At 40.9% G+C, this 14,455-nt stretch overlaps 2 protein-coding genes across 7 annotated transcripts in view; one reads left to right on the forward strand and one right to left on the reverse strand.

The window, feature by feature from the left end:
- The first annotated feature begins 116 nt into the window (after nucleotides 1–116).
- Nucleotides 117–10,026, forward strand: FAM161B (FAM161 centrosomal protein B). 4 transcript variants are annotated; one of them, XR_004240718.1, is made up of 8 exons: nucleotides 117–448; nucleotides 1,632–2,194; nucleotides 4,370–4,707; nucleotides 5,102–5,229; nucleotides 5,523–5,690; nucleotides 6,185–6,322; nucleotides 7,646–7,776; nucleotides 8,002–8,092. XR_004240718.1 is itself a non-coding variant. In XM_032111673.1 (8 exons), exons 1-8 carry the CDS (start codon nucleotides 300–302, stop codon nucleotides 8,090–8,092), a joined length of 1,764 nt encoding a protein of 587 aa, XP_031967564.1. In that variant the 5' UTR covers nucleotides 117–299; the 3' UTR covers nucleotides 8,093–10,026. The 4 variants fall into 4 exon arrangements, 2 of the variants coding, with proteins under 2 accessions (XP_031967564.1, XP_031967565.1); XR_004240719.1 differs by lacking the exon at nucleotides 8,002–8,092 and adding an exon at nucleotides 7,906–7,981; XM_032111673.1 differs by having other exon boundaries at nucleotides 6,185–6,284; nucleotides 7,906–10,026.
- Nucleotides 9,215–14,455, reverse strand: part of ZNF410 (zinc finger protein 410) — a 19,532-nt gene continuing 14,291 nt past the window's right edge. For all 3 annotated transcript variants that reach the window (XM_032111678.1, XM_032111676.1, XM_032111677.1), the window contains exons 8-11: nucleotides 12,877–12,966; nucleotides 11,689–11,814; nucleotides 10,996–11,133; nucleotides 9,215–9,469 (exon numbers count right to left, since the gene is read on the reverse strand). In XM_032111678.1, coding sequence (XP_031967569.1) covers nucleotides 9,396–9,469; nucleotides 10,996–11,133; nucleotides 11,689–11,814; nucleotides 12,877–12,966 — 428 coding nt within the window. In that variant the 3' untranslated portion in view covers nucleotides 9,215–9,395. The remainder of the gene's footprint in view (nucleotides 9,470–10,995; nucleotides 11,134–11,688; nucleotides 11,815–12,876; nucleotides 12,967–14,455) is intronic.

The raw sequence follows: 14,455 nt of genomic DNA on the forward strand, positions 1-14,455 counted from the left end.
ATGGCGCCGCGGCACCATGACAACGGCGGGGCGCGCGTCTGATTGGCTGCCTGAGGCCGAGTGGGCGGGCCGAGCGCCGCTGGCCGCGCCGATTGGCGCAGGTCCGGGGCCGGGGCGGGCGGGCGAGGCGGGGGCCCGGCCGCGGCGCTCCCGGGCGGGCAGGTTGGGGTCGAACCCCGAAACGAGCACTTCCCGATTTATTTCATTTCTTCCAGCTGCCGCGACATCCCTTCAGGCTGTAACACGCCGACTCCTGAATTTCCCGCCGCCGGGCAAGGAGCTGGGAGCATCCTCTCGGGATGGGGGGCCGGCGGTCTCCGTTAGAACCGGGCGTACCGTGCCAGGCAAAGTTATGGGCTGACCTCGGGGTGTTCGAAGAAGATGAGGAGCTGGAGGGTTTCAGAAGGGAGGCGGAAGTTCTGCGTGAGAAGCTGAGGGAGGCTCTCAGGTAGGATGGTACCTGGTAAGGATAGCAGGATGGGGTGCAGGATTCCTTCTCCTTCTGGCCAGGGAGGAGGCGGAACATGAAGTCCCAAAATGCACGTGTTTAGTGCCAAAACACTGGCCACAAGTGTAGTCACAGCAGGGAGGAAGGGGTCAATAGGTGCCCACATAAGCAGCATTCATATAAAACATGAACAGCACAAATCCCCGTCTCACTCATCAGCTAATCACGCTTAACATGTGCCAGCAGATCACACACATTTCTATCCAGCATCCAGTCTTCAGAGCTATGGTCTTTTCAAGGTCGAGCTCCCAGATGTCTTTCCTTGTGGTTAGTCTAGTTTGACATTCACTAGCAGGTCATACATGCATGCTCTCACAAAGGAAATAGTTTATGAAGAAGAAGAGGCTGCAGCAATCATCAGTAAGTGTACTGACCAGGAGTCTGTTCACACATGATCCGCACCTTCTGTTTCCCCGCTTTTTTTTCCCCTTTCCTGTTCTTGGTCCACTCTGGTTCACCTTGATCCTTCCTTTTGCCTGCATTTATTCCTTCCCATAAATCTCCTAAGTTGCACTCACTTTCACAATTACCCTCAGACATCCTATGAGAAGTTCGCTATTTTAATGAGACCCAGTATAGCCTCAGGTGGGTTTTTTTTCTTATTATCAATAATATGGTCGTCTTCTCAGGTACAAAGTTTCCAGCTGAACCTCTCAAGCATCACACTAAAGCAGCTTCTTGTAATGACATTCCCATCAGCATCCTGGGAATGCTAGTGTTTGATACTGTTTGTTAGGATTTGTGCATCTGTGTGCCTAACTGATTGCCTCTCCTGCGTTTGTCTGTTATGTTGAGTAGCTATTAGCAAGATAACCTTAAAGTTGGAACTTTTTGGTTTGCTTGTGGCCTTTTTGGCAATAGAGTGCTAGCAGCATAATAAATTGCATGACAAAGCTAAGTAGGCCTAACTTCCATTTTATACATGGAAAACAAAACAAGCACAGCTGTGCTCACAAACTTTGGTAGCAAAGCAAAATATGAAGCCTGAGAATGACAAACCCTAGGCCTGTCTTTTAACAACCAGCTCAGGCTATGGTGTCTTTCTCTAATAGTGTCTCCCTTCTTTTAACTCTGTTTTTTAATAATTTCAACTTATTTCCCCTTCATAATGTCTTTGTCTCAGTCATACATCTGGTAACATAAGGCAGTCCAGTTCTTTGACCGACCTCACCTCGGACAGTACCTGGGATCAGCAAAAGCCTCACTTGTTTCCTAAATCCCGCTTGAGGCCAAAAAGCGCTTCATCTCCCTGGATTCCTTCCATCACCATCCCTCAGCCTTTCAAAATGACACTGCGGGAAGCTCGCAAAAAGTCCGAGTTGATGAAGTCATACATGTTTCTTGAACTAGACAAAGAGAGAGACAAAAGGCAAAGCCAGGATGAAGCTGAATGTCAGAAACAATTCCGGGCACAGCCTGTACCTGCCCATGTGTTTCTGCCCCTTTATCAGGAAATAATGGAGCAGAATGAGATTCGCAGGAAAGCAGCAACACAGAAAAGAAAGGAGCTGCTACTTTCAACACAGCGGCCCTTCAGTTTTCTGGAGAAGGAAGAGAAAAAGAAAGAAGCTATCAGACAAAAATTCCTGGCAGCAGCAACCCCAAATGAGAGCTCCAAACAGAAGCAAGCCAGTAAAAAAGTTCCTAAATCTACTTATGACTCACTTCTTGGAGATAAACTCAAAGGTAACATGCCAGGGCTCTTTCTGTAAAAGCACCTTCCTGCCTGTCCCCCTGCTGTCTCCTCCATGCTGGGAGGTAAGATCATGGCCTATAGGGCATCACTTGGAGCATAAGGCCAGTGTCATTACATCCCCTGGTGTTGTTGAGTCTCCTGTGTGTCTCTCGTCCTTACATTTTGTATAGATACCCTTGCAGTAGAGTGCCCTAAGTTTAGTAGTCCTGTATCAGTGTCAGCAGCAGCAGTTCTGTTCTACTCCCCAGAAAACATGGGCACATTGAGCTCTTCAGACAGATTTCCATACCTGTTTTGCTGCAGGTCATGACAGTTTGGGAATCTTTCCCTGCACTGGATTCCATACCTTTGGTTACACTAAAGGGACTGAGATGGCACAAACACAAAGACAGATGTAGTGCCATAGGTCTCCAAGGTCCATGCAGTATCTTAGATCTGACAGTTTTACTCCTACCCAAGTGATCCATTCTGCACAGAACCCTTAGGAGAGGAGAACAATATCTCCTGAGCCCACATCAGGCAATTAGTTTGGTTCTAAGTGATAGTGTAGTAGTCGTCTCTCCTGCCATTCTCTGATGTTTCCAGTTGCCTTCTCACTTGCACTGGCTTAAGTGCTACAACAGGGGAAGTATGTGCCAGGACCATTCTAGTCAGAAGGACAGCCAAGGAAATGTTACTGATGTTTGCTTGCTTTCAGATAGTTTAAGCCCACAGTTGAAACTTTGAAGTAAGCAATACAGACTTCATACTTGAATGTGGGAACTAAGCCAGTGGTTAATGATTCTCATGGCTTTTCTCATCCTTTTCTCTTTTTTTACTGTTTCCCAGTGATTTCTTCTTGAGGATACACCAGTTCAGTTTTCATCAGAAAACATTCTGTTGGGGTGTACTAACCTAAATAGACTAGAAAGGTAAAAGGCGGCAAAGGACAAACCATTGTTCCATTTCTATCTGGTATATGAGAAGGGAGGAGAAATGAACATTTCGTACTTCAGTCAATGAAAACCTATAGATGCAAAACCATCTTATTTTGCAAACAGCAGTATTGAATTTTTTTTCCTAAAAGCAAAAAAACAACCCCCAGCCCACTGTCTGCATTTTCACAAATATTTAGTCCTGCACAGGGAAGGACTTCACTTTGATGCTATAATCTGAAACATAGTCTTCCTATGGAAAGTTTGTCATGAAAGTCACAAAACGTGATCCATCCATCAGATGTTCCTTACTTAAAAGGTTTTCCAATATAGACAATTACTGCTGGAGATTACATAGAAAAGCCATCATCTGTTACAAGTATAGTTGAACAACTTGTTTGTACCACACAGTCAACATAATGACTGTAAGTCCCATATAAAAAGTAGAACCTTGATTAACACTTCTGCAAGACAAAGGGCACAAGTTACCTGGTACCCGTCAGAATAGAAGAAGACCTGTCTAGTTATTGCTCCAATAAGTAAAAGAGATATCTAAAAATTAATGCCTAAGAAAGAGACCCTACCATGGTTTTAGTGGTATTGATGCCTTTTCCCGGTCTTAAAATCAAGAGTCATACACGGTTAGAAGGGGAAAAGGGATTTTACCTTGGTATTTATTTTAAGGATCCTTAGGTGCACATGTCCAGGTCATATGCATCGAGATGCACCCCGCCGAGTGTGCCCCCAAAGATCGGGTATAACATTATAGGTTTTACTAATTAGCATATCTATCAAAGATTCCCCAATGAGAGGCTCAAGTGAGCCCCCCCTCCCCAACGAGCCTTCCCCTGGATGGTTCTATCTTGGTTTACAGAATGTGTTCTGGAGAGGACCTTGGGGTCTGGGGCACACTGATCCCTAGCTACGAAGCTTCTAAAATGTTTAGTCTCTTAGCTTGACAAACAAGTCCAAGAATGTAGGCAAAAAGCACCAGGAATACAGAAGTTGTAAAAAGGTATAACGGGTATAAAAGGCAAAAAATCTTCATGGCATCAGTATCTTTGAATTATTTTTCCCTGGGAGGCAGAGGAGAGAGGGGCTGAAAAGGGGGGGAAGGAGAACACAGGATGTTTGGTCTTTCCTGTATGTGTAGCTGCCATCATAATGGAAAGTGTAGACTGGGGCAGTGGCAGTTTCACAGCCTTTTTTGTCAGTCATAATCTTCTCATTGCTTTCCTTTTGATCCTTTAGAAGCTGAACTCTACAGGGAAATCCGTATTCAAATGAGAGCAAATGATTTGCTCAAGAGCTCCGTAGCTCCTATAGATACCAGCAACTGTCGGAGAGAGCCTCAGTCCCGAACTGCCACCAGAACTAAGCAGGAAAGACTTGGCTTCTTACAGGACAAAAGTTTCAGCTTCAAGCCAAAGATTAATCCAACAATACCAGATTTTGAAGAACTTTACTGGGCATTTCAGAGGAAAACAGTAAGGAGACAAGAAATCAAAGAGCCAACTCGTAATAAGCCATTCAAGCTAAGAACCTCCAATCTCCATGCCAGGCAGAGGCAGGCTAATGAAAAGACAAAGGTGAGATACCTGGATATTTCTGTGGTACTGCTTTCTCCTGTCAAGATACCAACTTCTTAAGTTTATAGCATTTAATTATGAATGCTTAACATCCTGTGACCTCTGCCTTGTATTGAGAGTACTGCAAAAGTCTAGGCAAAACAAGAGAACAAAATTCTACACAAAGAGATGAGCTATGACAGCTAAGGCTCAGACACCCTTTCATAGCTCTAATCATGTCTCCTTCCCCTTGTCCCTCAGCCCACCCACATGTAAATCTCTGCTGATGGAAGAGAGAAGAATGAGTGCATTCTCATACCCCATCTGTTCTCTTTGGTAGGCGAATAACAGAGGAGATTCTGTACTAGCAGCTGTCTGTGAACACACACACTGAATGAAGTTTGATTTTTTTCAGGATTCTCAGAAGCTTTCCAAGGTTTCAGTGCAAAAAAGTCAGTCTCTGCCTGGACTTTCCTCTCTCTCTTCCAACACCCTTCCTGTGCATATTACAGATGCAGCTAGAAAGAGGGAATCAGCTATCAGGTAGGTAGAAAAGTTTGTCTACAAGACCATACAACTACTGACCAAAATGGAGGAAAAAACATCAGTGTTTTTGCTCATCACATCAACTACATCAACAACACATTTCCTAAATGTTTCTCTGTCTTCTTTCTTTGCTAAGTCTTCCTCTGTCTCCCAGTTGCTTTGGGAACTGCACACTTGTATGGCTGAAATTTTGCTTTTTCTCCTTAGAGGACTACAAAAGTGAAATTCCCAGCTAGCATGTGGTCTGGCATTCCACAGTGGGCTTATCAGTAACTTTTTTTTCTATATAGATATGCCCAAGATAACAAAAAGGAAGGGGACAAAGAAGGAATTTATTGGCTGGAGAAACAGAAAATGAAATGTCAAGCTATGCAAAAGTCTGTGAACAGCCGAGCAAAAGCACTGGATCCTCATAAAAGTTTGGAGGAAACACAAAAGGAGAAGTCAAAACAGAATCGGTCAGTATCCTACTCTGCACAGAAATAACTGTTTGCTCCACTAACTGAGGATCATCAGATAATTCTTTAGGACAAAATGGGTGTAAAAACATTCCTAGTCTAACCTTTTTTGGCTGTTATATCCATTCTACATTCATTTGGATTTCTTGAGAATTCCACACTACTCCTTCCATACAGAGCCATTTCCTTTAGATTAACATTTGTAGAAACTAATTTGTACAAACCAGTCAACTGTAAGGTGTAACTTGGTAAAGAGCACATAAGAGACAAGGTTTTCTAAAAATGTGAACACTGTTTCCTTGCTTACAGTCTAGTAGAAGAGCTTTGCTAATAGGTCCATAACTTGTCAGTAATTGAGGTTTTTCTCCCAGCATTCAGAATCAAGAGAATTACCAAAGTGATTTAAAGAATGAAATAGTCACTGAGAATTCATCATTCCTGATCAACTATAGTCAGAGGGAACCTATAGTAGACAGGCAATTTTTCCATTTCAGGCAAAATATGCAAGACAGAACAAAAGAATACAGAAAGGAGCTGGAAGAAATGCAGCTGCGAGTCAAGAACAGACCATACCTCTTTGAACAGGTCACCAAGGTAACTGATCAAAGTCCCAGAGTGTTTCTGGGCAATAGGTAAATTGTCTTTCATTTAAGACAGCCATTAAGAAATCTAGTCTCAAATTAATTTGTGGGTATGAAGGTACAAATGGTTGCATAGTCTCTGGACTGCACTCAAAATAACACATGGAAAAGCCACCAAAGTATAACTTAAATTCCTTCCTACCACTTGAAAAAAACATTCAGGCTTATTTCTAGGGACTTGCCCATTCCTAGTATGTACTGCAATCACAGTATATGGTCTGATCAAAATCAAGGCCTTATCACACCAGAAATTAAATAAATACCTATTCTGCACCTGAATACCATAGACTAGAGTCTAGAGATGCAAAACTTTTTTCTTAAAACCCTCTCCAGTTAAACACCTTTTCTTTGTACCTCTACTGCTGTGGAAGAACATTAATGATGGTTACATCATTTTTATCACGTGCATTCAGCACATCTCATCCATCACGCAGTACCAGCTACAAATCTGTATTGCACCTGAGCTGTAGATACAATCTGTACTGTATCATTTTCCCTGGGTTTTCTCTTTCAGTTCGCTGTCCTTGCAGGAATTACAGCTGGTTAGAGACATAGTGACAATACATTGACAATATGCTGATTTAAAATTTCTCAACAGCAAGTAGCCTCCTCGGTCAGGCTGTCTGTTCTGATAATGGAGGCAGAGAACACACGTGTGATAAATATTGGTAACATTTCTCTGTACCAGATTGGTAAGAATTTTCAATTGTGTTCACTCATGTTGATACTAGGTTTCTATCCTTCCATGTAGAACTCCTTAGTCTTTATGAACTGGCCGGTCCTTCTGGAAAACCCTCATCTCAGACTACATAGATTTGCAAGGTTCATTTGGAAGCAGTGAGGATATAGGACCCAAGATGCTTGTTTTTTAATTGAGCTGATATGAAGCTATTTCACAGGCACTCTCCATTTATTAACTCCACTGTTGTTAGTTCTTACCAATTACGAGCAAACATGCTTCCAGGATTTCCCACAACTCTTTTTTTGCACATGTGTTTGATTTGAGTGTCAGAGTTAGGACTCAGACACAAGTATACTAGTCTGGTAAGACTGGAATGTGGTAGAAGGAAGAGAACAGAAGAAGGAAGAGAAAAGAGAACTGAAGCAGGAAAGGGTGAGCTCTGGCTTTGAGAGATGTTAGACATTGTCCTAGTATTCAGTTTTGATACTGTAGGGATTACAAAAATTTTGGACAGGAGGTTTTGTTGTTATCTTGTCCCCATTAGGAGTGTCAGATATGCACTTTAAAACAAGTTGACTGTTACAAGGAATCCCCAGCTCTATGTATTTACTGTTTAAGTTTTGATTTCACAGCATGGTGCTCGTCGAGGAGCAGAGCGTCGCTACAGACGCACCCTCCAGCAGGTTGGCCTAAGTGAAGAATTTGTAAAGAAAAAAGGGAAAGATGCCACTGACCTGCTGCAAGAAGAATCTGGTGTTCACAGGTAATAAAAACAATGCAGCACAGCTCTTTTGTCTGTCACTAAAAATACTTTCCTTGTTCATGAATGCATTCCAGTTTCTATAATCTAATGTAGGAAAAATTAAATTAACTTCACTGCTCTTATTTAAAGCATTGTGGCTTCTCTCTCTGAATTCCTATGGCTGCACCCTATTTCATATGCACGGGGCAAACCATTTCTGGTATTAGACAATCACTGTTTCTGCAGACTGCCTGAGGCTCGGGGCGAAAAGGACGACTGTATGGAACAGGAAGGAGTACCTCAAGAGGAACAGAGTGGAAAGGAAGTGGCAACATAAAAGCTCACAGAAGAATCCATCAATTCTTTTTGAATCTTGACCTTTTTTTGTTCAAGATTCTCCAGGTTAAGCCTCAGGAACTTAATAGTTTAAGCTGACACCTAAGAAGTGCTGTGGGGTGAGACGGGAGAATTTAGTAAAGCAGCTGTTGTTTAGAGCATGTCTTGTTCAGCCCAGCAAACCCTGCAGCCTCCCTTAGTCTTTGAAACTGTCCCTTGCGTGAGCTGTTTCCCTTTAATGAGCAACAAGACAAGTTAAAGAGGTTGAAGCACTATCTTTGGATAAAAGCAGATATGAAAGATTGAAGAGGTGCATTCTCTAGTATCAGCTCCTTGCATTCATGCCACAGAAGCACACAGGAAAGGGAGAACGCCTTCCACTGTCCTAAACCTTGTTTTAGACACACATCTAGTAGAATGCTTTCAAACAAGATGTTTCTACAAAAACAATATCAGGATTTGACCTACCTTGGGAGAAGACTCAAAGGGAAGTAAGTCTTTCTCTGGTGTTTTCATTCACTCGCTACCAGCTTTGCTCCTTCCTCCCACTGGTAAGAAGCAATAGTCTTCCTATATTAAAAATCTCTTATGTTTCGTGATTTGAAAGTGTTTCAACATCTTACCAATTGAGCTCATTAATTTGGCCCAAAAACAACCAAAGTTATGAAGAAGGTTGTAATTAAACAGTGCATCACTTCAAATTATTGTTGTCCTAATTGTATGATTACTGTGATATCAAAGATGGATTTTGGAGGAAAAAAAGATTGTGTATTACCTGCCAGCATGTCATACTCAAATGCCCAGTGCATCTTGAATGGTGTATTTCACACTTTAGTGATCTCCCTTTAGCTGACACTAATAGCCATTTCAAAAACAAAAATCCTTGCCACCTGGAATGTTTTCTGAGAATTTTGCACTTTGACATTAAAATATTTTAAAATTGATACCATGTTTCTGTATTGCTCAATTTTTCTTATCTATCTTCTTTTCCTCACTTACTTAAATAGAATCTGTGTCTCTTTTTGTCACCTCAATCCTTTTTTCCTTACACTGTAACAACACAGCCTTATCATCAAAATCAGAAATACAGTATCTGTAAGAGCTACCACATTAGACAAAGATATAAAACTGAAATAATCACATTTTTAATCATAACAAAGTATTAAATCCAAGAATTTGTGGCCCAGAGGTTTCACACTGCTACGTTACAGGCTGAATGCACTGGACTGCAGCAGTCCTCGTTTGCGACTCAGTTTCTGCACTGAGAGCGGGCGTAAGCACCTCGGAGGGTTCCAGGAAGCCTCTTACCAGTGTAGCAGTTCCTGCATAGGTTTAATTGCATAGGACATACAGAGGCTGTTCTTTCTCTGGGTACCCCCTGGAAAAGAGCAGTGATGTAACCATATTGTCACCATGCCTTGCCCACATTGAAAGAGGAAAGAAAGATTACTTCCATGCTCGAAGTCTGTGGTTTAAAGCCTCTTTGTATGGATATATTTGGAGCAGTGGGACTGAAATTTTAATACATACATTTTAAGGCGTATTTACTAAAACTGGTTGCTAATTTCCATAATAATAGTTAATGGTGCTGAAAAAAGACATTTCCAAGTATGTGAAGTGTAAGGGGAAACCCTAAGAAAGGAGGAACAAAAGTTTTGACTTTAAATTATTATGCCATATTCTTTTAACAAATACTAAGGTGACATGCATGAATATAATAACAAATAAATTAAAGTCTTCATATTGGTCCCTAAACAGAAATTGCTGAAATGTGATGAAAGTAAAAGCATCAAACTAAGTAACTGAAACTCACATCTCTCTTGCTAAACAAAGTTTTGTTCTGAAAGGAAGATTACATTTCTGTAATCCTAAAAGAGATCTGTAATCTCTTAATATGTCTCAAAAGTGGTATGGAAATAAAGAGTTTCAACTGTGGTTCTGGATTTTTGCATTTTATGAAAATATTTGGTTATATTCAGTTACAGGATCTACAGGCTGTTCAGCTAACCTACAAAAATACTGTAGAAAAGAAGACACCTCACTGGAGCATCTCCCATGAATTGCCAAGGTGGCAGCCAAACTGCATCAGACTTTGATTCCTAGGTACCTGGTGGAGCTTCTGCAGAAACCTCCAGGTTACAATACCTGTACCAGCAGCAGCACTACCTTTCCATTCAGCTAGGGAGCAATATAAACTCTAGGCATTCTCTTTGCATAGAGGCTATCACAGACACGTGGTACCTTAGCAAAACTCTGCATTCTCAGTAATGCCAGTTCTGAAGAAAGCCTTTAAGTTAACAAAAAATTCAAAACACCATGTGGTAGACTCATTTAAAGAGTTTGATATACCAAACAGATTTTGGAGAAAAATGACTGGGAAAAGCAGGAACAGAACACAGCAAATATAACCAAATGATATCAAGTAGTACATTTATTTCATATAGTAAGTCAGCTTCTGACAGTGAGATGTATTAGAATATAGTCTCTGAAGGTAAAGGGTGGAAGGAAGGCCTGTTGCTCAAGATACTGAATATTTGAACAGTGCCTAGCACAATGAGGTCCTGGTCCTTAGCTGGGGCTCCTAGGTGCTCCAGCAAAACAAACACTTTTAGGCTTTAGGAGATGGACTGCATAAGCAGTTTTGAAATGGCGTTCCACAACATGGGCTAAGTGACACCTAAGCAGCAGACTTCACCTTTTAAGCTCTGCAAGCGAGAAACTTGGTCCAGCAGATCTTCTCCAACTCCAGTTTTAGGATTCATCCACTATCTACCCACCCCTCTGTGCACAGTTAAAGCAATGTTCATTCATCCCACTGCAATATGGTGAGCTTCAAGGACGAATGATCAATCCCATCTCAGTCACCACATATAAGAGGGCGGAAAAAAGAGCAGCTGGTCTCACCCTCTTCTACTCCAATAATAGACTCAGTGTCTGGCAGGTGCAGAGACTCAACACCAAGGCTGGGCTGAGAGTTAATGGAGATGAGATTCTTACTATGCACTGTCGATTCTTCCAGCAAACTGCTGCCCATCAGTGACTCTATTGTGAAAAAAAAGGGTAAAAGAAAATTCTCATGATGCAATGACGCTGCAATATAAGATACAATCCCTGCCCCAAATCAAGTCATATTGACTTCTTCCCTAGACACCTACTTTATCTATTCCTACTCTTTGGGCAGCCAGTGCTCTAATGGATGGAAAATATTTATATTTTGAACCTTACTATGGTAAGTTCTATTATGCAGGATTGGCTTTCTCTTTAAATAATTCACATTGTGTAAAAACCCAGGCTGCTTGCAACAAGAATACATAATCAAGGGGAAAAAAATCCACATAAAACCCCCCCAATTAGATTCATATTAATTTTGAAAGCAATAAACATATCTGCCCCTTGACTGCAATACAAGAATAGACCTTTGTCTTCTGTCCTAGAAAGGAGGAGGGTAACCAGTCCCCATCTCCAAGAGGAACAGACTTTTGTTTCTTACTGACTTGTGGTCTCATATTTTCAGGACAAACATATTTCCTTTTCTTTGACCATCCACTAATTTTTTCCTGCACTTTTCCCCCAGAGTGAGTGTGCTCCCTTCTTTACCTGGCTGTTCTCGCTCCCTGCTGCCAGCTGTTCCAATTCGGGAGTGGTGTTTCCTCATATGCACATTTCTGCTACCACTCTGGGAAAATGTCTTGCCACAAATTTGGCACTGATGGGGCTTCACTCCTTGGAGTCAAAGGGGGAAGAAATATCCCAAGAATTACTAAATCGGGAAAAAAGACCTCATCAACTAAGAAACTAACAACAGTTTTGAAATGGCTGTTAACACCACTGGTCCTAACTTATCTGTAGAAACCAAATGAGAAATATTTTCATCTCCTGGAGGGCCATAAGATTCTAGAACAGAAGGGGTTTAGATATCAGTATTGGCAGTTGTTGGAAAACTCAAGTCTGAAGAGTAACAAAGTCTTCAAGTTGGATTGATGAGAGGGAACAAGTTATTTGAAATCATTTACTCATTAATATGGAAATACTTGATGTCCCACACATAGAATAAAACGACCAGAGGCAAGGAAGCTCTCTCCTGCCATCACACAATGAATTGCAGCATCTGGTTTACATTACTGAGGAGAGACTTGATGATGACTTCTCACTGTGGAAGGATTTCCATTTTACAGAGCAGTTCACCATTTTCAAAATACAAGCATGCTGTCCATACTTCTTGGCTCAATGGCATAAAAGCCAAGCTTGAAGAATTCAATCCCAAATGTTATTACCCAAATAAAATCTCCCATTCCCCAAACATACCATTTTCATTGTGCTGATGATATTTAAGATAAATCAATCAAAACAGAAGGCAGAACCTTTGAAACACTTGTGAAATACATTTCGACCTAAACCTTAGTGCAATTACAAGTACATAGTAGGAAAAAAATAAAGGAAAACCCTACCTATGGCACAAACCCACTTGCAAGATTTCAGATTCAAATGGCTGTGGCTAATATACAGAGACGCTAGAGTCTCTCTTTTAAATAAGCAAATGGCAGCTATGAAAAAGATATTCAACCTCATGACATTTTAGAAACAATTTTTAAAATAATTTTTAAAATGTAATTTGAATTTAGAAATAGAAACAACCTAAAAGATTAAAGAGTACAGACTATGGACACCACAAAACACTATGACCATAAGTTCTGTAGAAACCAGGATTTTCCTTAAGGAAATCAAATTAAAGTGCTACAATAAAGGTCTCAGACAGATCACAGAATGTCAGATGAATACTCTTACCTGAGTGGACAACCAAATGTTTCCGAAGGCTGGAGTACTCAGCAAAGGAGCGACCACATCCCTGTGCCTGACACAGAAAGGGTTTTTCCCCTACAAGGGAAAAGTAAGTTCTTAGATTTTGGGATCACAAATCTGATTGCCCAAGTCCTTGAGAACAGCTTGGACATCTCTACTCCATTCTCCCTTTCAGCCTTATGTGTATCAGAGTTCCATGGAAATTACACATCCTTCCTAAGCTTTCTAAGGCTTTTAGCAGCATTCTCTTCACTACAGGAAACAGTGGGATTATTTTTAAATATTCTTAGACTATCATTCACTGAAAATGAAGCAAGGGACCACTGTTTCTAGATAATATTCCAAGTATGTACATACTAACAGAGTAATATAAAACCACTTGATCTATGATGTATCTTCTATTTGCAGTTTTCAACAACCAGCTCTGTTCCACATACGCCCAGGGTCCTGCTCCCTTTCTGCCTCTCAGTGCCAAAAATCCCATTAACTGTATTTCCCTTCCTATCAGATTCTATACTTTATTTCAGATCAGGCTGAACTTGCCAAAATCCTGTGAGAGAGGTCAGTCAATTATATTTATGTGTGGAGGAACTGTAATTTAAGGCTCAGATTGTACTCATGGACTGAAATCTGTATCACAGCTATTTTTGATTTATTTAAATTATGATAAACTGGGAGGTTACTACACTCAAGCAGTGTAATAAAATTAATCTGTTCTGAATACTCTCTTAATAAAGCTAGACATAACTTTTGCCTACAACATCCACTAAAGTACTCAATATACCATGTTTAACATTATGATTTCAAGTCCTTAACTGGACCCCTGTACAAGAGTAATAGCAAGACCACAGGAGGTTAAGCAAGCTGTTTTAACTATTTTATTGTACAACACATACATAGTTCTTTCACAGTAAACCTGTTTTTAAAGGTGTTTCTACTGTGACTTTGCCTTTAGAAGTCTTCTCCCTACAGCTCATTTATTAGCGTCTTATCTACAATAGCATTTGACAGCTGTGAGCAAAAAGGATCAACACAGCATGTTCCAGTTGGTGTTACAAAGCTGAAATATGTAGCAGAGTCTCAAACCCTGATTGTACTTTCTGGCTTGCTACAAATCTTTAAAATTTTGGAAAACTACCATTGACCTAAGTAACAGCCCACAGTTCCATCTGTAAGACACCCTAGATCTATTTACACCCACAGTTTCATAACACCTTTGGTCTGATCAAACTCTTAATTGCACATGATCCATTTGCAGCTTAGAAAGTTATTATTTACTCTTCCAGAAGCTACTACTCTGTTGGTTGCAGAATGCTCACTCTATCAGGGAGGATTGTGCATGTATCAGCTGGGCCTATTAACTTTATCTGCACCTTGGCTGGGAGCTTTAAGTGCAAAAGAAAAATGCAAAAAAAAAAAAAAAAAGGCTGCTGTTACTACACATTCAAAATTTTATTATTGGTATATACAATTTTTAACTACATCCCAACATCTGCCCCCAAACCATGTGTTCTAGCTAGACTGCACATACTTTAAAATAGCAGCCTTTTCCCATGTGTATCTA

Source organism: Corvus moneduloides, chromosome 6, assembly GCF_009650955.1.
Source record: "Corvus moneduloides isolate bCorMon1 chromosome 6, bCorMon1.pri, whole genome shotgun sequence".
Taxonomy (NCBI): domain Eukaryota; kingdom Metazoa; phylum Chordata; class Aves; order Passeriformes; family Corvidae; genus Corvus; species Corvus moneduloides.

What these genes read in the sequence shown, in the direction of transcription:
- FAM161B (XM_032111673.1), top strand. Translation starts at nt 300, where the DNA reads ATGGGGGGCCGGCGGTCTCCGTTAGAACCGGGCGTACCGTGCCAGGCA. An exon ending in AGGCTAATGAAAAGACAAAG is followed by an intron (nt 4,708 to 5,101) that starts GTGAGATACCTG and finishes GATTTTTTTCAG; the next exon opens with GATTCTCAGAAGCTTTCCAA. An exon ending in GAGAAGTCAAAACAGAATCG is followed by an intron (nt 5,691 to 6,184) that starts GTCAGTATCCTA and finishes TTTCCATTTCAG; the next exon opens with GCAAAATATGCAAGACAGAA.